The sequence below is a fragment of the Nansenia antarctica genome (assembly GCF_963989245.1).
Source record: "Nansenia antarctica genome assembly, chromosome: 3".
NCBI lineage: Eukaryota > Metazoa > Chordata > Actinopteri > Argentiniformes > Microstomatidae > Nansenia > Nansenia antarctica.
The window spans coordinates 10,874,399-10,902,244 of NC_137688.1; the positions used below are offsets into that span (position 1 = coordinate 10,874,399).

The following is a 27,846-nucleotide window of genomic DNA, read 5'->3' on the forward strand; positions in this document are numbered from 1 at the left end:
ATTTCTCCTAGGCGTCTATACACACAACCACAGCAACAGCGCAGCCCTGCTGCTTACAGCTCTGCTGCACAGGAACAGTCTGGAGCGCCGGATGCAGCGGTAGCTTAGCGTTCAAACCGGTAATTCAGGTCCACTAACACCCATTGTTGCCCACGATGCTGCTGGCAAAAGACCGGGGTAAGGGAGGAGGTGCCTCCCCTCCATCCCCCCTCCCCCTGTACCCACCCTGTTAGGGGCTGTATGGTGGGGGCTTCTCGTCTGGGGGGTAGTAAGGGGGGGAGTAGCGTGGCGGGATCATAGTGGGCCACATGTGGCTCGCCCCTGACTGGGAGTCGTCAGAGAGGCCGGAGGAGTCAGGGAACATGCTGGAGCCCTGGGGAGGAGATACAACAGAGAGTTAACGCTGCACACATATACAACTCCATCACTTCGTTTCATTACTCAGTTAATGGTGAAGAGGACGGAATCCTGACTTACTGTATGTATGTGTTACGGTACATGTGGGAAAACGGTACATGTGGGAAAACTAGGGTTAGGGTTAGGTGCTACATGTCTAACCCTAACCCTAACCTTAACCCTAACCCTAACCTTAACCCTAGCACCCTAGCACTTAACCCTAACCCTAGTTTTCCCACATGTACCGTCTTCCCACATGTACCGTAACATATGCATAACTTGGATATTCACCCAAATCTCCCTTTGATAATATCAAGTTCAGCCACCCATCTCAACTTTGGGTTTGGTCCTAAATTCATTACTTTTGCTGCATATAATGGATTTGTGGATTTCTAAGGAGCTTACCTGCAGGTCGTAGGCAGTGTAGGGTGGCAGACAGGGGGCAGTGTTGTAGTAGGAGTTGAGGGAGGTGGTGGGTGCGGAAGGCTCTGGGCGGACAGAGGCTGGGATGGCCTCTGGTTCACATGTGTCTGGGGCAGGTATCTGTCCAAAGCAATCAGAGATATGTATACGGTGTGATGGCAGCTGTATGTATGTATAATGTATGTTTGTAGTTTGTTAACGTTAAAAACGCATCCCATTTCGAAAAGCACTCAAGTGCATTCATGTCAGAGTTATGACTTCACCGAGCTAGGAGTTCCTCAGAACCAAACAAACATACCACCAATGGGTTATACAGTTCCCTGCTGTCAATGTAGTCCACACACACACACACACACACACACACGCACACACACGCACACCAACAAATCCCCCCCAAAATTGATTCCCGCTCAGTGTGTAATAACAGTAGTCTCTCTGATCCTGCGTGTCTTACCATATCCTTAAAGCCTCCCAGCACAGCTGCGGTGATGATGCCCAGGAAGAGAGCCACGATGTTGAGGATGGTGGCCGACCACAGCAGGTGGTAGAGGTGCACCACGTCTTGGCAGCTCCCCACCTCTGTGTACTCGTGGTAGCCCCCCATCAGCTCCACACGGCTGGGCCAGTGGACGAGAGAGACAGGCGAAAGGGCAGTCACCGGGAGGAGAGGAAATACAGACATACAGCAATAAGAACCACCTCACTGAGTTACTGAGTTACTATATCCGTGATGTATGTACATGCCAGTTCCCATACTAAATGAAGCAGCTGATACTAAACGTAATCCCCTTAGAGGAAAATGACAGACAGAACATTATGCAACCACTTAATTTATACAAATGCAGAAATGGGCCTTTTGGCTGTGAAACCGCTGACAGTTTCAAACCAAGTTGGAATGGGGGGAACCAGCTGCAGCAACTACAGTGCGAGCTGGGAGACAGGGATGGGGGCCTGGTCTTCTGCGAGTCACAGAGAGAGTAGCCAGGACATGCGGGAGAGATGGCATTCACACATTACCATGGTGCACGTCGACTCTACATAGAGGTTTACTCTAGATTCATTCACGACAGGAAAAAAACATGGGTTGTTAATGACTATCGAGGGGCTAAAAGAAAGGGACCTACTTCCATATCATGGAGGCTTTCCTAAACTTTCTCAAAACCTCTTTATTCTGAAGTCCCAAAAGAGGATGTTCTCTGAAACATAAGTGAAAAGACATTTTTTGTTTTCTCTCCAACGGTGCTGCTCACCTTAAGGCAAAAAAAAGACACTAAAACAACGTTTGTGTACATTTGTGATTTTTGCTGCTGCTGCCTCGAAGGGAGAGACAATCTGGTGAAGACAGGAACGTGAGTTGAGGGGGGGGTGGGGGCATTATATACTCACTTCCCACAGTTGTAGAGATCACAGCAGTAGCAGGTGTTGCTTTTCACACGGAGGTAACAAGACATACGTGATGACGTTTGGCACTGGACCTAGGGTTCAGACGAGCAGTCTCTTGTGTCACGGTACCACGACCAACCACACTGTGTACCGCTGGTACATTAAAAAGGATGTGCTGCTCATATAGGAGAGGATAAAAGTGTGCACTCACGTCACGCTCGGCTGAGGTCACACTGGTGTGGTAGTCACAGCGACCGGCGTACAGAGGCCTGAGGTCCTGAGGGGTTAAAGGTTATCATTGACATCATGTCATCAACCTTTTATACAGTACCAGTCAAAGGTTTGGACACACTTTCCCATTCAATTGAATGGGGGTAGTATGTCTAAACTTTTGACTGGTGGTACTGTACTTTTTTTAGGTTAGAGAGGTTATCAAGAACATCAGAACAAAACAAAGCAAATAACCACAATAGCAGAAGATAGTGGTATCAGTACAGAGCATGTCATTGTAAAGCGCTGGCATTAGGGTCTATAGTCTCTACTTTGGTAACCACGATGTAATTACTCAGCAGGACATGGAAAGTGTAGATAAGAGACATAAACAAAGATTCAGACAATACAAAACGATTCAGCTTACTCAACTAGTATCATAATTACTATGTAATTACATGTAATACCACAGATGTTACTACATGACATGTGTAAAATATTTTTTACTGTGTTGACTACTTTTTTGCATTAGATCTGTGTTTGGTGCTAGGTAACTCACAATGTGTCTTGCTGCAAAGACCCCGTCCACAATGGCACAGCAGAAAGCTGCCACCACTCCGAAACTGATGAACACAATGGAGGCCACCAGCTGGACCGGGCACAAGAGTGAAGAGAGAGGAGGAACGTCAGGGCTAATCACTAAAGGCTTTGTCTTATTACAGTACCTCTCTATTGTCTGCCTTAAACTGGTAACTCAGTCAAATGTCTCATGCTATGAATAAATTAGTGTGTTTTTGAGTGCATTTCATTTTGTACTACACTGTGTATTGAATACTGACTTCAGTTCAGCACCTGGCACTTTAAATATTCCATTATAGCTGGTGTGGGCACAGAGGCTCTCTGATTAATTCGCGATCTCCACTGACCAAGTACTCTTTTATCTGTCTGTGCATGAGAGAGAGCGAGTAAAGACATTCTGAGCGACCATGCAGTTTGGGTGTGTCTGTGAGTGTGAATGTCGAGGGTGAGGAGAGATTGGGGGTGGGTAGGGAACAACAGTGATAGAGTGCTTTGGCTCTTACCACGTTCCAACAGTGCCCCGGAGCTGGCGTTGTGCCTAGCTCTTTTCAGGCACCCCTACCCCTACCTTGAACACCCCACAAACCCACCCCCACCCCATCAAGTCCCTTCCTTTCACTTCTCAAAGAAAAGACAGCACATGTGGCATGGGGTGGTCCAGTGGTCTAGCACCGCGGTCTACAGTGCACACATATGCTCATGTCGGCATGGGTTCGATACGGCCCATGTCCTGCTGACATGCCCTCTCTCCCTCCTTACTTTCCTGTCTGTCTTCACTATAAAAAAATATGAGTTGGATGGCCCCACTCAGAAAAAAAAAAGAAAAGACAGCAGGTATTCAATTACACAACACCCCATCCCATGTACACCCCGGACGCAAGGAGGGAACCAGTGTCAGTAATACGACACATTCAAGAGCAAACAGCATCTGGGGTTTTGCACCAGGCCTGATCTGAGACAAGCTTTCTTCTATATTGTGTGTGTGTGTATGTGTGTGTGTGTGTGTGTGTGTGTGTGTGTGTGTGTGTGTAGACATGCCTAAACATACAGGTGTATGTATGTGTGTCACAACAACAAAAGTTAGGAAACATGGAGGGTGGCCCCTCCCCATCCAGGGTCTACAGGGGGGGTTATTGGGGGTAAAGGGTGTCATGCTACACAAACTCATTCTTCATGGAAGGAGTGCCAGGCCGTGGTACCTCCCAACTCTTCTCTGTACTTCAGTTACTTCCGAACATTCCAGTGTGGACATCTGTCCTACTCCTCTTACACTGTTCTATTTCTGGGTGTATCTCGCAAGAAGCCTAGGATACATGTTCTGATATCTGCCCTTACACCCTGTGTGAACCAACTGATGCATGCAACTACAGAAGAGCTGTGTTTGTGCTAATGTGACATGGCGACACAGGCAGAAGCAACGTTATTTGTAGTCTGTGTAACTCGTAAGTGATGAAAAAGACATAATGGAAGTGTGTGTCCACAGAGCCCTATAGAAACTGTTTTCGGAAACACAGATGTAATACAAACCCTCTTACCATCTGCCTCTTATTCTCTATCAAATGAGCTCCAATGATTCCGAGAAAGGAGCCAAACCCTAGCTGAGGAAAGAACAGATTGTGGTTAGGGTGTCAGTCTAACTGGCCTTAATGAAAAAATAATTTGAACGGTAATGGCAGTAGCAATTTGAAACCGATTTATCCTGTTTTTCTTTTTTGTCATAATCTGGAGAAAAAAAACTTTTAGTTGGTTCACCCTAATGGCCTCTCCCATTAAATGTTGTACTAATTACAATAGAAAACATGTTTGACTGTTGGATAGGTCAGGTATTGGCAAATATTATTTGCCGGTAAACTGCACCAAACGTTCAAGAGATCCTTTGACAAGCTGGTATGTATAGAGGTGAGAGGTGATTGTAGACCTATGTAGCAATGCTGCGGTCAGTCTAATCTATTTTATACATTTGTGTTTGTCAAAACAAGTTTGTCAATAAAGGACCATTGAACTCTTGGTGCAATTTATCAGCCAATATATTCTCCAATACCTGGCCTCCCATTCTATAGCATGTCATAGACATTTGAGTCACAGGTGTCATTTCTCAAGATATATTACCATAGGTTATCTATTTTCAGAACAGACCTAGAGAATACTGTAGATCAGGCTTCAGAGACCATGCTCACTGACTGTAGAACCCCTGCATGGAGCCTCCTCCTCCTAAGGCAGAATGCTGACGGTCTCTGAAGCCTGATTTATGGAGTAGGAAGTACATGCCTCAGCCTCTAATGACAACAACGCTGAATAATGAATGTGGGGAACATTCCCCCCTCCGAGACCTTCGGTAATTAGACTCATCATGCTTGAGAGGAAGGAAGAGAAATGCAGCTAAATCAGTTGGCCTAACCGCCCATCACACCGGTGTTAAGATCATACTCTTATTTCAAGATGATGTTATAACATTCAGACGTTAGTTTGCTACTTACAATGACCCCGGGGTAGTAGCCACCAACTGTAATGTTCTGTGTCCTGGTAGTAGCTGCTATGCCAAAGATAAGGATGAGGACAGAGACGATGAACAGCATCACTGTGACCATAATGGACTTCCTTTTTCTCCTTTTGAATGACCCTGTAAGAGAAAGATTATTTGCACTATGAAGCTACCTGTGTATCACCTAATGTCCCCATCAGCTGGCATTCCATTCACAATCGATATGGTCTGTTATTGTCTTGAATAATCATGTATTTTCCATCAATAGTTGGAGTGTGTATGGTGGTTGGTGTGTGTGTATATAGAAAAAACGATATATTTTCTGTTTTTCTGTTTTTTAAGAGAGGCTTTATTGTTTGATCATCCATATCTAATCCATGCCATTTTGTATTTCAATGATTCATAACTAACAGATATCAAGACCACCGTCATAGGAGACTCACATCCATGATCCATGCATAAGCTTTTACTGTCATGTAATGAACAGAAACGATGTAACGCACAAGCGTAAAACAGCAGAAAGAAAGTCACCAAATCCCAGTTTGTAACTAGGGTTCAGTGGACGGCCACGTCTTATCTAATAATATAATAATAATGTTGCATGATCACCTGCAGTGGCAGGCGGCCTCCAGCCACCAACATGTAAGGTGATGTAACAAGCGCTCTCCCCCCCCCCCCCCCCCCATTTTAATCATAAATCGCCCTCCTCCTCCTGATAGAATAGGAATAATCCCGCATCTTTCATTCCTTATTTTGATAATCGACCACCCACACCACTTAACCACATCTATGCTGATAATATGTAACAACACCAGACAACGAAAAACAAGCCTCTAGGAATGGGCTCCATTTCCAATAGGCAATAACAATCTGATCGAAATATATGATTGTACCCCACAAGGTTAGACGTAGTTTCCTATGTCAAAAGCACTAGGTGGACCGACATTAATTAACCAAGCATTGGGTGAATTTGGATGAATTTGCTGCAGCCATGCCGTTGTGACCTTGCGCACACACACATACCCATAGTCGTCTCGGAGAGGGTTATTCCATTGGCTTGGAGGTTCTGGACCGGAGGCATTTTGTAAATCGCGGGATGATGGGCCCCCCCAAAAAAAATATGTTCGAAGCTTAAACACCATAGAGCGGAAACAATCAATGTTCACTGCTATCGGATACAGGATACGTGATCTTGGCTTGCAGAGGCATGCTCTCTGATCGCAGACGTCCCGCCGCTACCGTCTCATTTCCAGGAGCGTCTGTTGACATGTCCCGTCCCCATCCCTCTCCCTGCTCTGGTTTGCGCATGCACCTCCTCGCTGCTTCACTGTGCTACAGTCTTACTCACCACTACTGAATATTTTTTTAGACCAAACAAACAAGACTCAAGTCAGTCATGAAAGGCATAGCCTATCTCAAATCAGTCACTAAAAGCACTGATGTGATATTCATTTCCATACATTAACCCCTCCCCCGGGTCCCCCCACAGTCAGACTAGAGGCTAATTGAACACTGCCTATATCACTTATTTCGTGACGTTAGAATTATAAGGTTCTATCTCCATTTTTGTCAAAAAGTTTTTTTTACATAATCTGATCCATTAGGTGTTTATTAATGCCTGTGTGGTGTTATTTTTAAAATGTTGACATTTTTTGGTTGGTAATTAATAAAATACAAAAGTTCCATCTCACAAAACATAATGGAATGTAACAACTTTGACGCTCAATATCTCTGAACTGCCCTAAACGGAGATAGAACCTTATCATTCTAAGCTCACGGTATGTTTGGCCTTAATGATCATAGTAGACTATTATAGCCTACAAAAGCATTAGCCTATCCTATCCCACTTGACTTGGCTCGTATGAGATGCTTGAGACACCACACGATGTCATTCTGAAATAGTTGCCTGAGTGTGTGGTCTGCTATGGTCACTAGCCTACACGAATGGAACCATTTCTAAAACAATGGGCAATAGTGCTTAACAAAGTAATACTGTATTAATACTGTAATACTAACCCTAACCGTGAGCGCCACAAACGTTGGCACCTTATTAGCCTTAAATGGCCCGTGCGTAATAGCCTAATCTGCACGTGCATGTTGCTAAATGTACATTTGGAAGCATGTGCCACTCAATGGCGGTTATGATCGTGTTCTATTTAGGTGGTTATGATTACATAAGTAATTATTGTAGATATTTTTTTAAATCTAGGCGTATTTCAGAAACTATCGTTGGGAGTCAGTTGTCAGTTCATCGATGGAAATGTTTTATTAGGCTAGATTCATTATGAAGCGCATTGTCTTATGGAAAGAACATTATGTAATAGAAATAATAAATGTTATTGAAGCCTAATTGACTCGTTATTTAGTCAATTAGGCGTATAGGCGTGTAGGCCTAGCCTAGGCTCACACTGTGACTGTGTGCGTGCTCAGAAAAATATGGTTCCTTACAAATAAAGGGGGAAAAAGGCACAAATAAAGGCACAAATGGTACAGAATAGATTTTTTTCCATGACGACATTATCCTTTCATGAAAAAACCCAGCAAGTCCTTGGGCTAACAGATCGCTACGTGACTGGAGTACAGATAGCCTCGAGGATGAGGACTACTTGAACTCCACAGGACAGTTTATGGAGAGAGAGAGCGGCCGCTGGGCGATCGCAAATGTAGATCTGTGAGGAGGATAACTTTGTCATACAGTATAATTCATGATCAGTACACCATGGGAATCTATTAGTTACATTTAGCCATATGTTTCAAAGCCCTAGCAAGCAAATATCATCATCTAAGTACGTATAGAAATATAATAATTTTGTTGGCATCACCTCTAGTTGAATGCAGCTTTATAGGCAGTAAGGTGACTGACAATAGCATGTGTATAGATGAGATATAAATATGATTTTAGATGCGCCGCAGCTTTGCCACAGTCTCAGCTCAGCTCAACAGACAATGGGACTGTGGTGTGCGTGTGCAGAATGCAGGACATAAGCCTGCACTAGTGCCAAAAGTTCTTCGGGGATTAAAAAAAAAAGCCCATTGCACTCTCCATCCCACCCACCAGTTTTTTGTCCCCAGCATGCACCCATTCACTATGATGCTTGCTTAGTTGAGAGGAGGTCCTCTGTACCCAGCTCCCGTCGTGTGCGTAAAACTTTCTAATGAAATCAAAAAATACTTTTTGACCAACTTAGAATTCGTTCTACTAGGGTCAAGAGGGCTTCAAGATATATCCATCGAACTTTTTCCTGCAAAATAAAACTTCAGGTATGTGAGATTCTTGTTTTAATCTATTCAAATAGTCAAGAACAGTGCCAAAAGTATTTATTCAAAAATAGTTTTACCTTGTGGTTTGATAGATTGCAGTCGCATTTGATTCAACGTAATGGCATTTGATAACTTTGTAATGATGTCAGGATGTGTCGCTTTAATTCGTTGGGGACTGTAGTAGATGTGATTGGTTTAACAAGTACCTTTCTCCTCTATGAAGAATCATGGAGCCCAATTCTACCACGGGAGGGGCTGAAGAAGAGCTCCATGGAAACTACTCCCCAAATCCAGTAAGTCCACTCCGACTAGGGGAAGAAAAGTCATTCATTCTCATTCTTTGACTCATTTCCAAGTGCAGGTAAAATAAGTGAAGAATTCTATAGTACTGTATTATGAACATATTCATGTAGCTTATTACTTTACTTCTGTTTCATAAATATTAATTTGTAATCTACCATAGCATTAGAGTTTATCATAGCTATCATAGTTTGATGAAATGCCTTTGAATTCACACAAATGGTATGAAGAGGTTTTAAAAGACCCAACTTCAAAAAGGAAGTGACATTCTAGTGACATTCTGAAACCCCCAGGGGTTCCACTGGGATCTTTTTGGGCCTCTCGATGCTGAGAATCAGTGTGTAACATCTGGCTGTCGGAGTGACCCCACAGCTCAGCTGCAGCTGCTGCTCCAAGCATCAGGGTCAACTCTGAGGAGCGAGCTCTCCCAAACACGGCCAACAGGGTCACCATCAGGGTCACCATCAGGGTTAATTTGATGAAATATTGGACTGGACCATTACAGTGCAGTATTCCTTTTTTCAGATATCATGTCGATTTTTAAAATCGCAATAATTTAATAAAAGGGAATCTTTTGAATTGTAAATGAGGCAGCTAACTGTCTGTTAACCTGAGACACATGGCTGCTGTCACATTTGAAATGGGTTGAAACCAAAAGCAAGTGATTTGCACGCCACCATGGCAACATGAGACAGAGGGGATTCTTACCCTCTTCTCCCTCTCTCTCTCTCTGTTCCCTGTTCCAGCCTGCAGGGGCAGTGCCCAAGCATGGGGTTTTGCAAGCGCAAAAATCCGAGGCCATGGAAGAGGAGCAGGAGGAGATGGTCGAGCACCAGCCTCTCGAGCAAGAGGATCTGAACTTTGAGAAATGGAAGCCCAAGCCAAAACCCAAGCGGACCCTCCACCAGAACATAGGCGACGTGAAGACGTATCTATGGAACTCCGAGACCAGGGAGTTCATGGGTCGCACCGCGAAGAGCTGGGGTAGGTAGATGGAGATGCAGAGATTAGATTCGATTATTCCTCCTAGAACACTCTGGATGGAAGGAGAGAGGTGGTGCAGCAGCTCTTAGTTTGATATGGACACATTCCGAAAGTAGGCCTAGTTCTGAAGTTTGAGTAAACATAGACCAAGGAAAAGAAAACATGTGCCTTTCAATTGCGTGCGTGCATAATATTTACACATATCATACTAAATATTCCACTCTTGAGAAACCTTCTAAAGCTAGAGCGGTGTAATCAGAGATGCCACATTACGGACACAAGATTAACATTTATCTTTATGCTTTATCTCTGTTCAGATGCATATGTCTCACATACTCAGTAAAAGTAATCAGCGTCCCAAAGTGGTGCTTTTGTGGCTTATTGTTCTTAGATGATGTGATAGGGTTGGCTGGGGGGGGCTAGAAATGTGGCTCCTCAGTCCCGCCTCTGCTCATTCTGCTGCGAGAGAGTGTGTGTGTGTCCGTGTCCGAAGCTCTATGTTTACATAGGTGCACAGATAACTCGACAATCCCGACAAAAACAGGCTGCCTGGGGACCAGTCCCCAGCGGGAGTGCGCAGTTACAGGCCGCGCGCTGGCCAGGAATCACATTCCTTATACCCCTTACCCTGCTTTCCACTGCCTCTTTCCCATAGCGCCTGCGACCTCCCAGGCCGACCCAGGCATGCTCACGGCCCCACAGTTGCAGGCAAACGCGTACATGTAGAGAAGCACAAGTGTTTTTCTGTAGAGCTCGTTGTAAAATTCAGCACTCAGTGCAGACAAACTTTCTTGGCAGAGGGTACTTCCTGGGGAGATTTGTTGAGTCATGACTTGTTGCTACGTGACGCCATTGAACCTCCTCACTCAGGCCCTCAATATACCGTACGCAATCGTAGACGAAAGTATTCCAAGGGGAGCTTGTAGAAAATGTGTGTTTCCTTGTTTGGACGTTGAGAGATTTGGGAAGCTGAAATATGGTCTGTTCGTCATCGTGTCCCAATAACACAAGAACAAGAGGCAGGCACAGGAGTTTGTTTCAGAAACGGAACCACTGTGTGCACACTTGTGAAAGAATGGGGCCCATGAGCCCTTGCAAGAAAGGGGCTTTGGAGTTGAAGCCCTATGATGTGTGTCCTGTGAGAGGAGTGTGTAAGAGGGGACACAATACCAGAGTGGGGTGATCGGGGCTCCTTGGAGCTGGCGGTGGCTCTATGGCAGCAAAAGGCTGTCACTACGATGGCAACCGGAGGTTCAGTGTGTTCCTGAGTGAAAGGACAGCTGGGAGAATTCTCACTGAGCTTAAACAGAAAGGTCTTTGTGGCTCCGGGATGCAAGGCTGGCTGCAACCAGTCCCCTGTGAAATTGCCTGCACAGCAAAAGCCATTTCATTTAGGGCACGTTTGGTTTGATTAGTTGCTAATGGACTGTTAATTGAAAATTAGGGAACAATGGTAGTTCTCAGGGTTTCTTTTTTCGTGGGGTTCTCACGTAAGATCGGATGAGTTTTATAACAAATGTTGGAAGTGATTTCCATTTCCAGACAGGAACCCCTTCTCTGTACGATTAAACTAATTAGTGGCCGCCCTGAGCAAATACAGTAGAGTCTAGACAAGCCAGACAGTTGCAACATAATAACTGGAGATTATTTATTCTTCATTATCGTTAGAGCTCACATCAAAGACACGGGTTCTCGGAAGCTTTGTTTCTACCCTTGCATGCTAACAACTGCTACTACAATATTCCTTCTGTCTATTATTGTCTATTGTCTGTGAAATCGGGATGGGGACTATGATTCAGTCACTCATCAGTGAATGATGGGTCTTGCCATACAGGAGTTCCGAGGTGAAGACGATTCGTTGTTGAAAAAACGTCATAATAGGTTGCAACGTGGGGAGCTAGGAGTGTAGCCTATAGCAGTATGCCTATAGCCTAACAGATTTGGGAATAATATTTGAGAAAACAACGTTAAAAAGCTCTAAAAAGCTCTCATTGTGCGCAACAGGGACAGTTTAAGAATAAACATCTTGCTTCATTCACAGGCTTCTCCACCACTTTCCTTTTATAGAGGGGTGCTATATTGTTCGTGTTTACTGTACACTTTGTTATTATTATTCTCATCTCATTACAGTAATTTACACTAATTCACTCAAAAGTAATTCACTGTTTTTTTTTGTTTGATCTTATCTCTCTCTAGGCCTTATCATCCTCTTCTATACATCACTTTACGTGTTCCTGGCGGCCATGTTTGCTGGTTGCATGTTCTGCCTCATGTGGTCCATCAGCCCCTACCATCCGACCCACAATGACAGGGTGATGCCACCAGGTAACTATGACCTCCACCCCACACCCACCCCTCCATCCCACACCCACCCCTCCATCCCACCGTCCCTCCATCAACTCACCGCTCCACCCCATCATCCCATCTCACTCCCTGCAGGTCCTTTACATCTGCATCTAGGCACAGTTGACTGTCTGTGTGTCACATTTGGCAGGTATGACGATGTCCCCACACCTGGACATCGCTGAGATCGCCTTTAACGCCTCTGACCGCAAGTCCTGGAAGAAGTACGTGAAAGATATGGACGAGACCCTAAAACGTGAGTAGGAATTAAAACAGGGTGCTGTGGGTTGGGAATCCTGAAGAGTATGAAATCTAACACTTAGCATCAGTGTAGGAATGATAGAAAAAGTCAACATTTCCCTTGCGTGACATGAACACATACATTATTAAGTTAATAGATAGTTGTAAATGCAGGATTTTGCGGTCAGATAGTTAGCTGAGGATAGTGTTTGTTTGTGTTGATCCGATGTCGTTCGAGTGTTGGGGGCCATGTTGAAGTGGAGCTCGCACAGTTAGATAATCCCCCCCCCCCCCCCCCATACCCACACCTACCCTACCTTTCTTCCCTATCCTAACCGCCACTAGAAGAGCATGCTGGGATGGAAACCCTCTTTGTGTGGTAGAGCTTATCCATTGAGAGCAGCTTTTTTTTTACACAGCCAGCTTTTGTCAGGCTGCCTGAATCAGGGGCCTGGCGGAGCAATCGGCCGTTGTGCGGTTCTTTATTTATGGGACCCCCCCCCCTCTTCCTCCTCCACCCCCTACCCCCTTACCCCCACTCCCCCACTCCTGTCCTCTTTCAGCATACGATGACGCCGTTCAGGCGCAGAAAAATCTGGACTGTTCACCGGACAGATACTTCATGCAGGAACAGGAGGAGAGCGCGGAGCGTGTGGCATGCAGGTTCAACAGGTCCTTCCTGGATGCGTGCTCGGGTCTCCAGGACCCTAGCTTTGGCTTCTCTAAGGGAAAGCCCTGTATCCTTCTCAGAATGAACAGGGTAAGACTACTCATGTTCCCATGGTGGGACTCCAGGAGCATCAATGATCAGAAATAAACCTCACTCTGAAGCTGCATCAATAAAAACCAGTGATAGATTCGAAGTAGTGTTCTTTATCCTATAGTCGTACCACTGTTAATTAAAGACCATACAATTAAATGAAGGGCACTTCTTGATAACCTGAAAGAGGAAGACATTTTAGTGACATCTTGTGGCCATCATGAGGAGAGGATGAAGGTGATGTCATGAACACAGCCATGTCCATATACTTGGAACATACTGTGCCTTTACACTTAACATTTGGTTACCCCTGAACCTGTGTAGTTCTGCCTGAGAAAACAAACCGATTAAAATAAAAAAAAATAAAAAAAGACATCTACCATGAATTATATAAATTACAATGCTATAATACCTCTATTTTTTGTTTTATTATCCCCTAACCCTGTAGATCCTTGGATACTTACCTGGTCAAGGCACTGCAGTAAAGGTGACTTGTGGAGTCAAGGTGCAGTATCTGTCAGCAATTCTTACTTAAACCATAAACAGTATGTCAAATGAATATCCAAACTTTCGTTTATGGTACACAGTGTAGCTGTGACTCATACATATCCACTCACTCTTTCAGAAAGGACCAACAGATACCCTGGGGGAAGTTGAGTTCTTTCCAAGTAGCACTTTTAACCTGATGTACTACCCCTATTATGGGAAGCTGAGACACGTAAGTAACATAGCAAACAATAACTTCAATTGGTGAGGATATTGACCATGTCAAGTTTTCACTAGTGCTCACATGTTCTGTGCATCCTCGTAGCCCAATGATGGTCACCCAAGTGGTTGATTGATCTTGACTCCTATTTCCCCCCAGGTGAACTACACACAACCAGTGGTGGCTGTGCGTTTCTCAGGAGTGCAGTTGGATGCCCACATCCATGTGCAATGCAAACTCAACGGCAAGGGCATCATCAACAATTCAGCTACCGACCGTTTCCTAGGCAGTGTAACGTTTACCTTGGATGTGGGTGCGTAGGGAGAGTAGTACTGCCAGTGTGCTGTCCCCATGACAACCGACGGGGGTTGACATGAAACAGGAGAATATATGAAATCTCATTATGTTGAACCATTGTTTTGCATAAACTAGTAGACCAGCTTCTATCTCTCTCCTCCCCAATTCCCTTTATACCCTTCAGCCTTCTGTTGAAAAAGCAATACTTTGAGAAATGTAATGAAACAAACAAAAAAAAGTCATACTGTACACACCCATGCACACACACGCACGCACTCCCTCATTCGCACACGCACACATACATAGAAGCACAAATGCATGCACGCACACACACACGCACGCACGAGCGCACACACACACACACACGCACACACACACACACACACACACACACACACACACACACACACACACACACACACACCTCACACGTACTGCTGAGCTAAGTAGAGAAACTGAATATTACCATTGAATGTGCCATATGTTACGCTAAGTGAGATTAATACCCACTAGATTCATGAAATACAAGGCTCATCTCATATGATTACACACTGCCCTAGTTAGTCTTTGTAGCTATGCAATTCAAGCCATTATTAATAGACTATTAGAAATGCCGACTGTACACAAAGACATGAGCACATTTGGTTTGAAATCAAATTGAGTACTAATTTTTTATGAATTTATACCTTTTCAACAACATATATATATTTTGTATAGACTCCAAGGGCTACCACATGGACATTTGCAGAAACAGGACACTTGCACTGTACTTTACACAGTAAAAAAGAAATATTGAATGACCACATATCAGGTTTCTTGTTGTTTGAGAGCTCAGTATTATTCTACAGATTTGAATTAGCCCTGCCTTTACAGTATTTCCTTTCCTTTTGTACAAACACTAGCGGACTGTTACTGAGGATGTCATTCTGCAGACTGTCATCAATCACAATCTGTGGCAACAGAGCTCATATTGTTGTTAAACTTGTATACCAGTTTTTCTTGCTCTTAATGAAATAACAGGCTCTTTCAATATAGAATTATTAATGTCTACTGTTCTACTAAACCTGGTATCCATGTTGTATTTATTCTGATAGTTACTATAATAAATGCAATGTTCTGATAAGTACAATGCTTTCTTTCATAAGAATTTGTAATCTATCTAATTGTGTAGCCGGCTGAAATATACTGTTTTGGATATGTAATGTTTTAGTTCAGTTGAGCAAACAATGAACAAATATTCTTCTCATGTTGAAGGGTATCCACCCCAGCTGTAGCTTATTACACATGCACAAACAAAATGAAGTAATGCACATCCTTTAGTCGTCATTCTCTGAGGTCTACTTTGCTCGAATATACTGTATGTTCAAGGCATTGCAGAATTATTTATTAATTTTATTCCATACTGTCGACATGGTACATTCAATTATAATAACTGCCTTATGGAGATTCAGTACAAGCAAAGACATACTCAAATGGTAAGAATTATGCCAATTCATATTGTTAAATAAAACCATAACACTGTAGCAATGTAAACAATAAACGTGGAACTGAATTAACTAATTTAACCATTTGTATCTGTCATTATATATATCATTGTACACACAAACACAGGAAACTATAAAGCAACCCTCTCAAAAACGCACATGATCTGTTCCTCTTCTAGAATGTACCAAGTCAGATAAAATCATGCTTTATTACAGCAGCCAAAACAATAAAATGTTGAAGAGCATCGGAATTCAACTGATCCATGGGAGATGAACTGTATATCTATCCATTGTCCTCAGTAAGAAGATGAGCCTGCATAAGCATAGGCCATGTGACCATAAAAGGAGAACTTGGGTAACTACAAGCATACCACCGATGCACCAACAGAACTGGGTGACAGACAGTCATGCCTTTATTTACACCATTGGAGACTATACAGCCACCTTCCTGACCAAAGTCTGATGTGTGGGCCTACATGGCAATAAATTCTCGTAAGTGACTGGGCGTGTTTTATAAGTGTTAACTGAAATAAACCCAGTCACAAGTCAAGTTTTTGAGATTTATATGGACACTGACCGAAATAAGACACACAGCAAAGTGCTACAAAACAGGAAAGCAACTTTATTTAAATCTTTTCCCCACTGAAGTTCAACAAGTTTACATCATTTCACAATCCTCATTCAGATCGAGACTGCCTTAACAATGTTGGGAGAAGTAGTGCAACAAAAAGGCAAAACACAGTTGGGTAAATGATCCTGTGTTGTCCATATCCATACAGAACTGAGGTTCATGCCAAATTAAATGCCAGTGCGTGACAAAAGAATAATGACAATAAATATCATCCCTAATATCATCGGAGGCCCCATTCAAATACTTCAAAGATGCATTCTTTCTTCCTTGCTTTAAGTAATCACTGATCTAACACGATAGAGCATGCTTTCCAATCTGTGATTTCGAAAGAACAATAGTAGGACATCACACCGATGAAAAAACTTAAATGAATATAACTTATTGCTGCATGTGCGTCATTGAATGATATAAATGAATTGTCCTGTACTATTGCCACTTTATTTTTATCTTGAATTATGCCTATTGCCTTATTGTCTTGTGCTGCAATGTCAGGAACCGAAGCGTACAAATTTTACTCTCACACTTGTGTAATGTGACAACAATAAAACTTGAAACTAATGTAAGTTTATTCACCGGAGTGCCGTCCCATTTTTGTTCTTTGAATATGAGGATTAAGCACTCAATATAAACTTTACAAGGAAGGAATTTCTACAAGGAAGGACTTTGCACTTTCAGAGGATTCACACAGCCTCCTTGATTTAGCTGATTCAGGTTCCATATTCTACTTGCTTTGAGATGGAGAGTTTCATGCAGAAAGGAGTTTCCTTCCCTATGCAGGCTTTGGTAATAAAAACATTCTTATAAGAAACATCTCCATTGCTATACTTAATATCAGATGACGCCTGGTCATAGCTGGAAGAGAAGTCTCAGACTAGGCCAAGCTCGAGCCCGAGCTCATCAGATCATGGATGTCCTATTATGAGGCAGGTCTTCTGGCTACTAACGATGGATTGAGAATCAAGGACCCCAATTGAAATAAGCCAGTGGCTTTCTTGGGTTTTTATCCTGTTAGTTGACCTTGTATGTAATATGTACTTTCATGTACCTACTTCTGCAAATCTTCTAATAAAGTTTTCAATCAATCAATCAAAGTCTTGTATTCAATAGTGGATGTATTCAAACAAGGCCTGTTCTAATATCAGTCCATCCTTCTCCTTTCCCTGAGAGGGGACGTCTTAACAAGTGAAAATGACCAACACCCAAACCACATGGATATGCTAATGCTGGTAAATTAGTGTCTCGGTAAAGTTAGTGTCCCTTTCATTGTACTACGACTAAGAGAACATAAGTGCAGGAGATACAATAACAATCAATAATATGGAAACATAATCTTAGGGAGCTCACAAAAAGAATACTTCTTATTCTGCAAAGATTTAACAATGGATATTGGATATGAATAATAATAATGGCTCTGAATTTCTATTAGTTGTCAGTACATTCATGGTTTAATTTGTATCAAGTCTCTAGTCATCAAAAAATCAACTTCAATCATTCTATACAAGAGTAATTTACACATAAATATGATAGAATACAGCACAATAACATAACAGTGGAAAGAAAATAGCCTTACATAAGCCTCTCTGGGGAACTGAACTAGCAGCCTGTAGAGGACCCATGATGTTCCATGCAAACTACATCCAAACAGACCCAGTGCAATACCAATGGTCATTCTGACAGTTGTGGTGCTTGTCTTCATTCGTGTCAAAATAACAACAGACAGTCAAGTTCAAATCACTGTTGGGCAGGGTGGCTATCGATCGACGTCAAATAATTCCAACTCTGTACAGAAAAAAGTGCTGAGCTGACCCCAAGGAAAGATCACCTCACAGGAAACAAAATGAAAAAACATGGATGCCTTAAAAGCATTGGCGGCGAGGCGACAGGGAGAGGAGGGAGCTTCGTTGTTAGGGGGAGGGAGGAGGGTTGCGAAGATAAGAGGCAGAAGCAGCTGGGTTCGATTATACAGACTGGTAGCCGGTGCGACTCTTCCTCCGACCAATCAGGTAAGAGATAAGCACAAGGATGATTAGGAAGCTGAGGGCCACACCCACTGCGATTGGCACCAGAAAGGTCAAATCAGAGTCCAGGAAGCACTCCTCGGCTGACAGAAGAGACAGAGAAAGGCAGCAGGTTAGTGAACGGTTAGCAGGAAAGACAGAGGGGCTGAGTGGAAGCACAGGACAAAGCATACATAGTCATAGACCAGAGGGTTCAGAAAGCATAAATATTCATAGACCAGAGGGTTCAGAAAGTATACATATTCATAGACCAGAGGGTTCCCTGGACCGGCTGAGATGTTCTGTGATTAGCTTCAGTGATCAGCAGTTTGTTATTGTAACAGTATAAGAAACTGTTTAATCAGTAAAATTGAATTATACACAAGACTTTTCCCATTGCATTAATTACTAAAGTATTATTGTTTTAAGGTAATCAACTCATTAAATGAGCTAAGTAATTTCTTCAAGACAAACCAACTTTGTTGTCTTAATAGTAGAGGAGTAATGAAGAGGAAATGTATGATTAAGCAAACACTGCAATTTGCTGTTAAATCTATTGACACATCTAATCTGACCTTACAAGCCTCTGTATCAACATAATTTAGAAAGACTGATAGCCCGTCTCTGCGTTTCTCCTTCTCCCAACGAAATAGACCACCAACACAATGAGGACCAGCACAGCCAGGGCAACTCCCACTATTATAGGGACAAGGAAGCTCTGGGCATCGACATGGCAATCCTCCGCTGGATTCGCAGGGTGGAAAGAAGTAGAAGATCAACATCGTTAATACATGGTCAATCGACCTTTCTGAGGGAAATGCAATATCAGGCAGTCAAGAACAGCTGGAAAGAGAATGACTTACTCAGTGTCTGGGGACCAATAACTCACTTTATTTCCAGAATCCTTAAAATACTCAAATGGTCCACACCAGTTTTTATACACATCATTTTCAAATCCCATTTATTGCAGCTAAAAGCCTATTAAAATGGAAATCACATGAACATTCATTTGTAGCCACACACAGGAAAAATAACACTATCTTCTTGAGGGGATGGGTTTGCAACAGGGATTCCCTTTTATTGGAATTATACTTCTTGAATCAATGAGATCATTATTGTCATTAAATGTTAAGAAAACCAGATTAGACTTCAAATGGCTTCATTGAGCAAGGCACAACATAGTTCTGATCATGACTTTTTAAAATCAATGACTTTTAAAGTGAATGAAAATCAGTAGGTGGAGGAAAATGTAAGTGTGAGGCGTTCAGAATTGATCTCATACAGGTGCTGCAAAGTCAAAATCAGACACAAATAGGATTGTATAAAAGCTGACATTTCCAAGACAAAACAACACGCTGAACTGAAAAGCAAAATAGAATGATCATATTTCATAAGGAAATCATCATTCACACAGAGCATCTGGATGAAAAAGAAAAAAAAGGGTTCAACTGCATTTAAAGAGGGCAATCAAATCTCTGAAGCTCCACGCCACACGACTCGAAGGCAATAATACACAGCAACTACTATTTGTCAAATTGGCTTCTAACATTACAAATATATACACATCATGCACACCCTTGTAGGCAATCATTCTCACCCCACTCCCCCTCTACATAGGTCCCTACTAACTGGCAGCCTTCAAGACAAAACATTGCAGCTAAGGCTATACACAGGTAACAATGCAGCACAGACTAAATGTATGTCAAACTAACAGAGCACTTTAGCGCATTTATTCATACAAATCATTCGAATTGGGGAAGAACTTTTTGAATGACAGTAAACAATAACTACACTATAGAGCTATCCCTTTTTCTTTTCTTTTTTTAAACCTAATGCCAACATGAAATTAAATATGGGGCTAGTTCAGCCTTTCTTTCCCGGTTTGTCTTTTAACATCCTCTCTCTCTGCTTTTTAAAAAGAAATGACTTAACACAAACAAGTCCGCCGATCAAAGGGCGAACATCCTATACTGTGGGTCACAGAGGGACTGACCAACTACTGCTGTGGCTAAACACATAGGCTACGGACAGAGTCCTCATCTGGTAGCATCTGCTTTACTTACACCACTGTTTACACCCGCTCTGCAGGTCAAGTACAGCAGTCACAGATCACTTAAAATGAATCACACATTTCCTTATTCAAAGTATTGAGTGACCAGTGGAGCTGAGTGCAAGGAGCCAAAGCACTAGACATTGATCCTCCTTAGTTTAAGTTCCTGAGCCAAAGCAACATAACTACTCAAATCTACCTTTCTTTGGGCTGTGAGTGAGACATTTTTTTGTTTGTCAATATATGATGGTGGTGGTACTACTATGGCTTATGAGGATTAATCAAACCACAAAAGAAAGGTTGAATCAAAAAATACACAAACACAAAATAAAAACATAAGAAGAAAAAAAGAAGGAATGTAGGAAGGAGGGAGCAAGTGCATGATCCTGTAGAGCACAGCCCAGCACGCCATCACAACTATCACCATCAAGGCCGCTATGCTCAAGAAAAGTGATTCAAGGAAATACTGGAGTGAGTACAATAGGTGCAATCACTTTCAATAAGCAAGGCCTAGTATAGTGGTAGCAATTTCCTGCATAGATTACTGTATTTCAGAATTAACCTGGACTGGCTAAAATATGAAGTGAGGGATCCTGCACTTGCTCCTTAAGAAAAAAAATGGGAAACAATAATAATAATAATAATAATAAAAAAAGACAAACACAAAAAAAAAGCAATTCAACAAAAAGGAAACACAAATAACAGGGGTGATCCAGGCCTGGTCCTGGAAGACAATTTAAATTGACCATGTGCCTGAACTCTTGACAGAGTGGCAAGAGGTAAGAGTCTTGTTCCAGACTGTTCCAGTTGGAAGTCAGTTTAATGATTACACTAACATCCAGGATCAGGCGTGGGGAACCACTGACACACGAGGAGAAGCCTTGCACTGGATTCGTGGTCTGCTTTAGAGAGTTTGATATCCGACATAGGTCTTTCTTCTACCAATCACGTAAGCAATCACGACAATGAGAATCAAACCAGCCAGGGCAGCACCAACAATGATTGGGATTAAGATGCTGGTGTCATCCAATGAACACTCATGGGCTGCAGATAGAGAGAGAATCAATGAACATGTAGAATAGGTCTCGTCTTATCATGATCATATATAAATCAAACACTTGCAGAAGCATGTCAACCTACCTGTTCTAGTTCATTAATGTCCACAGTGGTTATTATATTATAGTGGTTATTATTTTAATATTAGCTAGCACCATTATAGTATTACACTCATGTACACTAAGGCCCAATCCCAATTCACCCCGTGGCTCTACCACTTAATCCTACCCCTCCGTTTTGCACATAGTTCACGTGTAGGGGTAGGGTGTCCCAGTTCTTGTTGGCATGGAGGGATAGGGCGAAGTCGAAATCGAGTGTTGAAATCTCAGAGAACGCCTTGCGAATCATCGGCAAGATAATGGAAAAATGTATTAACACATTTTCTTTTTTTTAAATGATATATAACCATCGTATTATCCTAGTTTAATGTAATTTCAATGTATTAGACCTTTTCTTTATAACAAGCATAAAAGAAAAATCGCTAGAATGCCGATGTCTCTAGCTAGCTATCTAATGTTACAACAATGTTTTAAGGCTGATTTGTGCATGACAGTTCTAGTTCTAGTGATTTGGACCACATGTCGGTAGTAAATCAAAAATGTTCAGACTTTTATTTTGAAACACAGAACTACGTTTCATCGTTGTTGAGAATCACAACACAAACTCGCTAGTCACGCCAAAATACTGCAACACAATGGATTGGGTGAGTAATCCCCACTGCTACCTAGTTAACTATAACACTACTTAACATTGTAAGCAGGCTCACAAAACAAGCTGTGTTAGCTGCAACGTGTCATTGATTTTCAACAATGCGGAAATGTATTCACATTTTTCGAAAGAAAAGTCAGAACATTACATCGGACATGGACCAAAACACTAGAACGTGTTAAATATTTCCAAGTCACATTTTGCCCTTTCGATGGCATATGACGCCCGAAATGTAACTTAAGTCCAGCTGCAAAGTTCTTGGACTTGTTACAGCTCCTCTAATAGACTGGCAGGGTAGGAGCACAGGTTGCTGGCCTACAGAGCACCGCTATTCTGTCATGAACTGGGCTGGTAATGAAGCATTGTTATTTGATTACTTGTTTGATCGATTGATAGTGTAAATGAATCGCGAGCGTCCACGCTTTTCTATGATACCACTGAGGAAGTATCAGGGTCATCGCCTTTCATAGGGGAAGATTTTCAACCACTACCCCTTGTAACTCTGTTCCGAGGGGCAAGCCGAAAAGCTAGTGGCACTCCCAAAACGAGTGGTACGGGTATAATTGAGAAATGGGATTGGGCCTAACACTAACTTATAACTGATACTAAGAGAGCAACATACCTGTACTGAATTCACCCTTGGTGACCTCAAAGGGCTGAACACGCAGCCCGAAGGTGTGGAGGGTGAGCGTGTTAGTGATGTTGTACGTCTGCTCCTTGTTACACATGTACGAGCTTCCCACGGCGGCCGCCCACAGGGTCAGGTTGGCATTGGCTGCAGTGAAGACCGCCGCCCCTACACATAATAGGCAGAGAAAGGAAAGACCAGAGGAAAGGGAGCCATGTTACTGTCAAGCTGGCTTGGTCTTCAAAGTGGTGCTTTCTGAAGTGGTTCAGAAACCCACTTCTGCATTTAGCAGACACCTTTATCCAAAGTGATGTACAAGAAATACATTTGTCTAAGTAAGTGAATCATCCATCCATCAGTCATCGCAAGAAAGAGTTATCTAAGCTATGACCAGGGGCCATTGGCAGTTACCATGTTTTTTCCCCCATTTTATTTATAGTAGAGAAAGTGTACAGGGGGGTAGTGGGAATGAGCAGGGCTTACCAGGTGTTGTCACGGTGACATTCAGAGCGTGCAGGTGAAACTTCTTCGCCTCCTGAAATGTTGCAGATAACAAACCAAGCATAAGGACACAACAGTGAAATGGGAACTTGCCTTGCACTTACAGTGGCCCCAAAACAAGCTGAATGATGCAGATGACCGCAACCGGGTCCGACGGGACCGACGGGATAGTGGTGGTCTAGTGGGGGGGGGGGTAGTGGTGGTCTAGTGGATAGTGAGTTGGACTTGTGATCGGAAGGTTGTGAGTTCAAATCCCGCCTGAAACCACACCACTACTAGTGTGCCCTTGAGTAAGGCACTTAGCCCTCAGTTACTCCAGGGGGAATGTCCCTGTAATTCGTAATTGTAAGTCGCTTTGGATAAAAGCGTCTGCTAAATGGCAAAATTATTTATTATTAATTATTAAAATTATTATGACCATTTAATGCATGGTGATGGTGACTGATGATGCATTTTACATTTACATTTTAACCATTTGCAAACGCTTTTATCCAAAGCGACTTACAATTAGAGATTACAGGGACAGTCTCCCTGGAGTAATTTAGGGCTAAGTGCCTTACTCAAGGGGTACACTAGTGGTGGTGTTCCCAGGTTGGATTTGAACTCATGACTTTCTGATCACCAGTCCAACTCACTATCCACTAGGCCACCACTACCCCACAAGGCCAGCCCTGGGTCTGCCTTTGTTGACTTACGCTGCTGAAATTGAACAGGATGGTGATGGAGTCAGACGTTAGCAGGAGGCTGCTGCTGTTGACGTCGCACACACCGCTGAACTTGGTCACATTAGGATCCAGGTTGATGTCCTCGACTTTCTATTGGAGGGAAAAGACAAGGAACAACAGAGGAATGGGTGTCAATGGTTTCCATAGAATAAGCTATTCTACAGTATGACTGATCAAGACAGATCCAAAGGAAGGGTCTAGCAGAACCGTCCACTGTGAAGACGATTACATACCGCTCCTAGCTTGTAGCCGATCCGTAGGCCAAAATCAGCCATCAGACAGGCAGTGCTGTTGACGTCTGTCTTGATGCTGTAGTTTCCAACAGTGGGCGGGAGCATGGGAGGAACAGGAGTGGTAGTAGGAACGGTTGCAGTAGTGTTGGGGGATGCAGGTGTAGTTGTGTTGGGGGATGCAGTTGTAGTTGGCGCTGCAGGTGTGGTTGTGTTCGGGGCTGCAGTTGCGGTTGTGTTCGGGGCTGCAGGTGTGGTTGTGGTCGGAGCTGCAGGTGTGGGTATGGTTGTGGTCGGGACTGCAGGTGTGGGTTTGGTTGTGGTCGGGGCTGCAGGTGTGGTTGTGGTCGGGGCTGCAGGTGTGGTTGTGGTCGGGGCTGCAGGTGTGGTTGTGGTCTGGGGTGCAAGTGTGGTTGTGGTCTGGGGTGCAAGTGTGGTTGTGGTCTGGGCTGCAGGTGTGGTTGGGACAGGTGCAGGTGTGGTTGGGACAGGTGCAGCTGTAGTTGGTGCTGCTGTGGGTAGAGTTGTGACGAGATCTGTGGTGTTAGCCGTGCACAGGATGTCTACACAGGGAGGAGAGAGAGACACTTTAAGTATGCACATTGTGCACACAGTAGGAAACATTTTGGCACAGTTGTTGCTACAACGATGCCCCGATGACGCTCTAGAAAAGCCTATTCCAGCCAAAGCTCACCCTTGCATGATGAGATAATATCTGCTGTATAGGCTGTTGACATAACAGTCCACTCCCATGATGGATGAGCAGTGGGGAAAAAATTACTACAATATTATTTAATAAATGTGTGGACATGTGAGAAGTATCTAGACTCATCCAACAGCTTGTCACAGCTTCAGGAATTACTCACAGGAATTACTCCCAGAAGAGTAATTCCTGTAATTCCTGAAGCTGTGACAATCACAGGATATTCAACAGGAAAAACCACAAAAAACTGCTTAATAGACAGAAGACATTTCTCCAGATAATTTATTGTCAGCATTTTCAGACAGACACCTCAATGGCAGATAACCTTTTTAACTTTTTATTTGTATTATTATTTATATTACATAAATAAAGCTGATAAATAAATACATTTTAAAAAATGTTTAAAAGTAATTTAAAATCACTTAAGAGCAGCACAGCGTTCCAGTTGTGGTTGGCTAACCTTTGTTTTATTGTAAGTTTATACTTGTACTGCTAATCCTTATATGAATAGCAGGAAGTTTAGGAGCCACTGTCACATTAAACTGTCCATCATTTAATGATTCAATGTAGAACATGCGGGTCATCATGGCAAACAACCTAAAGCCCTGACCCTCCCTGACCCCGCCTGACCTTATAGGGGCCGAAGCACTGGGGAAGAGGGCCATTTCTCAGACCAAAAGGGAATTAATTTACTTTTACAACACTAAAGGAAAGGAGGAAAATCACCACAACATAAACTGTTTCCTGTACTGACCTCTCTATCTGGTAGTCTATATAAAAAAAATATAGGATCAATGTGCAAACTCTATTCCTTCATTTAAGCTATCAATCATACTGGGAGAATTGGTTTATAGTTCACACGAGTGATGACTAAAATGTAATAGTCAGTGTAGGCAAAGGTCAATTCAAGTCACCTGAGTTCTGACACCACTTCTGGTCAACGAACTCAAATCAAGAACCTTACCGGCCCTCATACTGTAAAACTCATAAGAATCGATTAAATCGTTTGAAACTCCTTTCGTCTTGAACTTCAATCGCAACAAAAGGCCAGTGGGTCGCATAAAGATCAGCAGAAACGCAGCAGTCACATGGTTGTTAATCAGTAACCAGAGATCTAGATAGATAGGTGTTGTTGTTGTTGTTGATATGAGTCATGTTGACTGATCTTCAGTCACATGTTTGGGATATGAAGTTTGATAAACCCCATCAGGAACGAATCAGCTATTATAATACTACGTTAATTGAGAGAAAAATGTCCAATATCCAAACAGACAGTCTTGTGACAGCGACATTTTAACATGTCCACACCACCCTCCTCCTCCCCTGTCAGCCCGGCTCAGACACGCACAAACAAAAGCAGGAAAACATTGTTTGGCCTAACATGATTACAAGTCTTGACAGCTTTACTAAGTCTTTCGAGAACGCAGCAAAACCTACCAACAACAATTTGCTCGAAATAACGTTATCCCCATACCTGTTCCACTATTACAGCTTTAAAGTTAGCGCTGCTAAGATAAGCTATGTAGCTAACTGGCGTAGCAGAGAACTAGCATTTTAGCCTGTTAGCTTAGCATAGGCTAGCCTGTTAGCGCCGCTAGCTTAGCCTGTTAGCATAGCATAGCCTAGCCTGTTAGCATAGCATAGCCTAGCCTGTTAGCTGTTTACTGCCCAGGCCTGATATGACGGAGCATGAAAAGTTTCCGCTCTTGCGGCCCCAAAATATTATTACACAACGTGACGTTGTGACAAAATGCTCCGTTTAAATGTTACATACCGTTTCCAAGAGCCAGGCACAATATCAGAAACGTGCAGCGGAACATGATGGCCATTTGATCGCAAAAAAAATCACCGCTTCACCGGAGGAGACGGTAGCTGAGCTCGACCCGAGACAAGACCTGACAGAGCTGAATGTGAAGCCTGGTAGGGAGGGAGGGGAGGCACACAGGACATGTGGTCATATGACTGGCAGGGCAGCGGCTTGTTGACAAATCAGCGACTGCAATATTTAACAGATTTGCGTGTGTATATTCTGTGTAATGTGTATAATTTGATCATTCAAACTTTTCTTCTAGGAATTATTTGAAGTGCTAATATTTTTTTTCTGGCTGAGGCTCGAAGCAATGACTCACCACTGAGAACTGACCACTTAGCCAGGTTTATTCTTTTGATTATTTATAATACCGTAACTTCACAATTATAGCAAGCCCGTATGTACGAATGACAAATTGACAACACATGGATCATTTGTAGAAACGTATCATTCTCCCGTTTATTTATGTGACACACACACACACACACCATCATCATCATCATCATCAACAAACGAAACTACCAATCAAAAACGTACTCTTTCCTGGTGGGGAGTATTATTTACATGATCAGATATAATCCAATATAAGACTTGCCAATATTCGTTATTTGGAAATTGGGAGAAGCATAAAAAGTAAGCCCATGTAGTTCTATTGGAAAAACAAGATAGTTTAAGTGAAATTGAGGAAAATAATATAATCTTCCATGGCATAACAATGTTTTGGCAAGTGTTTAAAAAAAATCTATGCTAAAGAGAGGAGAAAATAATTTGTATAAATTGTAAGACATAGATTTTGTTTGTTTGACTACCAGCCTATGTGAGTGGGGGCATCAGCTGTATGCGTGTGCATTTCCAATGTTGCTTGAGCACTCAGCTATATATATCTATCTCACTTTATTAATTCTAGAGAGACTTCACTGCAATCAATTTAAACATGCTTGGTTGAAGTAGAGTGCAAA

The 27,846-nt window shown here is 42.8% G+C and overlaps 3 protein-coding genes across 5 annotated transcripts; 1 reads left to right on the forward strand and 2 right to left on the reverse strand.

Moving 5' to 3' along the window:
• Positions 1-229: 229 nt before the first annotated feature.
• On the reverse strand, positions 230-6,554 carry tmem255a (transmembrane protein 255A; the record flags this gene model as incomplete). The annotated part of the gene is made up of 9 exons (XM_080525493.1): positions 230-373; positions 802-939; positions 1,274-1,436; positions 2,206-2,294; positions 2,414-2,479; positions 2,972-3,061; positions 4,527-4,589; positions 5,469-5,611; positions 6,497-6,554. 9 exons carry the CDS (start codon positions 6,552-6,554, stop codon positions 230-232), a joined length of 954 nt encoding a protein of 317 aa, XP_080381619.1.
• A 2,407-nt stretch (positions 6,555-8,961) lies between these two features.
• atp1b4 (ATPase Na+/K+ transporting subunit beta 4) lies at positions 8,962-14,388 on the forward strand (the record flags this gene model as incomplete). The annotated part of the gene is made up of 8 exons (XM_080527857.1): positions 8,962-9,027; positions 9,781-10,018; positions 12,215-12,343; positions 12,513-12,617; positions 13,165-13,361; positions 13,810-13,866; positions 13,987-14,079; positions 14,227-14,388. 8 exons carry the CDS (start codon positions 8,962-8,964, stop codon positions 14,386-14,388), a joined length of 1,047 nt encoding a protein of 348 aa, XP_080383983.1.
• A 2,124-nt stretch (positions 14,389-16,512) lies between these two features.
• lamp2 (lysosomal-associated membrane protein 2) lies at positions 16,513-26,977 on the reverse strand. Of its 3 annotated transcripts, none has more exons than XM_080526535.1 (6): positions 26,852-26,977; positions 24,378-24,937; positions 24,115-24,234; positions 23,402-23,453; positions 22,913-23,086; positions 16,513-18,580 (listed from the first exon to the last, which is right to left on the reverse strand). In XM_080526535.1, the coding sequence occupies exons 1-6, from the start codon at positions 26,904-26,906 to the stop codon at positions 18,438-18,440; spliced, it is 1,104 nt and encodes a 367-aa protein (XP_080382661.1). In that variant the 5' UTR covers positions 26,907-26,977; the 3' UTR covers positions 16,513-18,437. The 3 variants fall into 3 exon arrangements, with proteins under 3 accessions (XP_080382661.1, XP_080382662.1, XP_080382663.1); XM_080526536.1 differs by lacking the exon at positions 16,513-18,580 and adding an exon at positions 18,701-19,220; XM_080526537.1 differs by lacking the exon at positions 16,513-18,580 and adding an exon at positions 19,348-21,570.
• Positions 26,978-27,846: the final 869 nt, after the last annotated feature.

Bases quoted from the DNA above. Each gene is read 5' to 3' on its own strand.
- lamp2 (XM_080526535.1), bottom strand. From the start codon at position 26,906: ATGGCCATCATGTTCCGCTGCACGTTTCTGATATTGTGCCTGGCTCTT. The intron at 24,235-24,377 runs GTATGTAATCGT...TCCCTCCAATAG, and splicing joins TCGGCTACAAGCTAGGAGCG to AAAGTCGAGGACATCAACCT. The intron at 23,087-23,401 runs GTAAGCCCTGCT...TATTATGTGTAG, and splicing joins TGTCACCGTGACAACACCTG to GGGCGGCGGTCTTCACTGCA.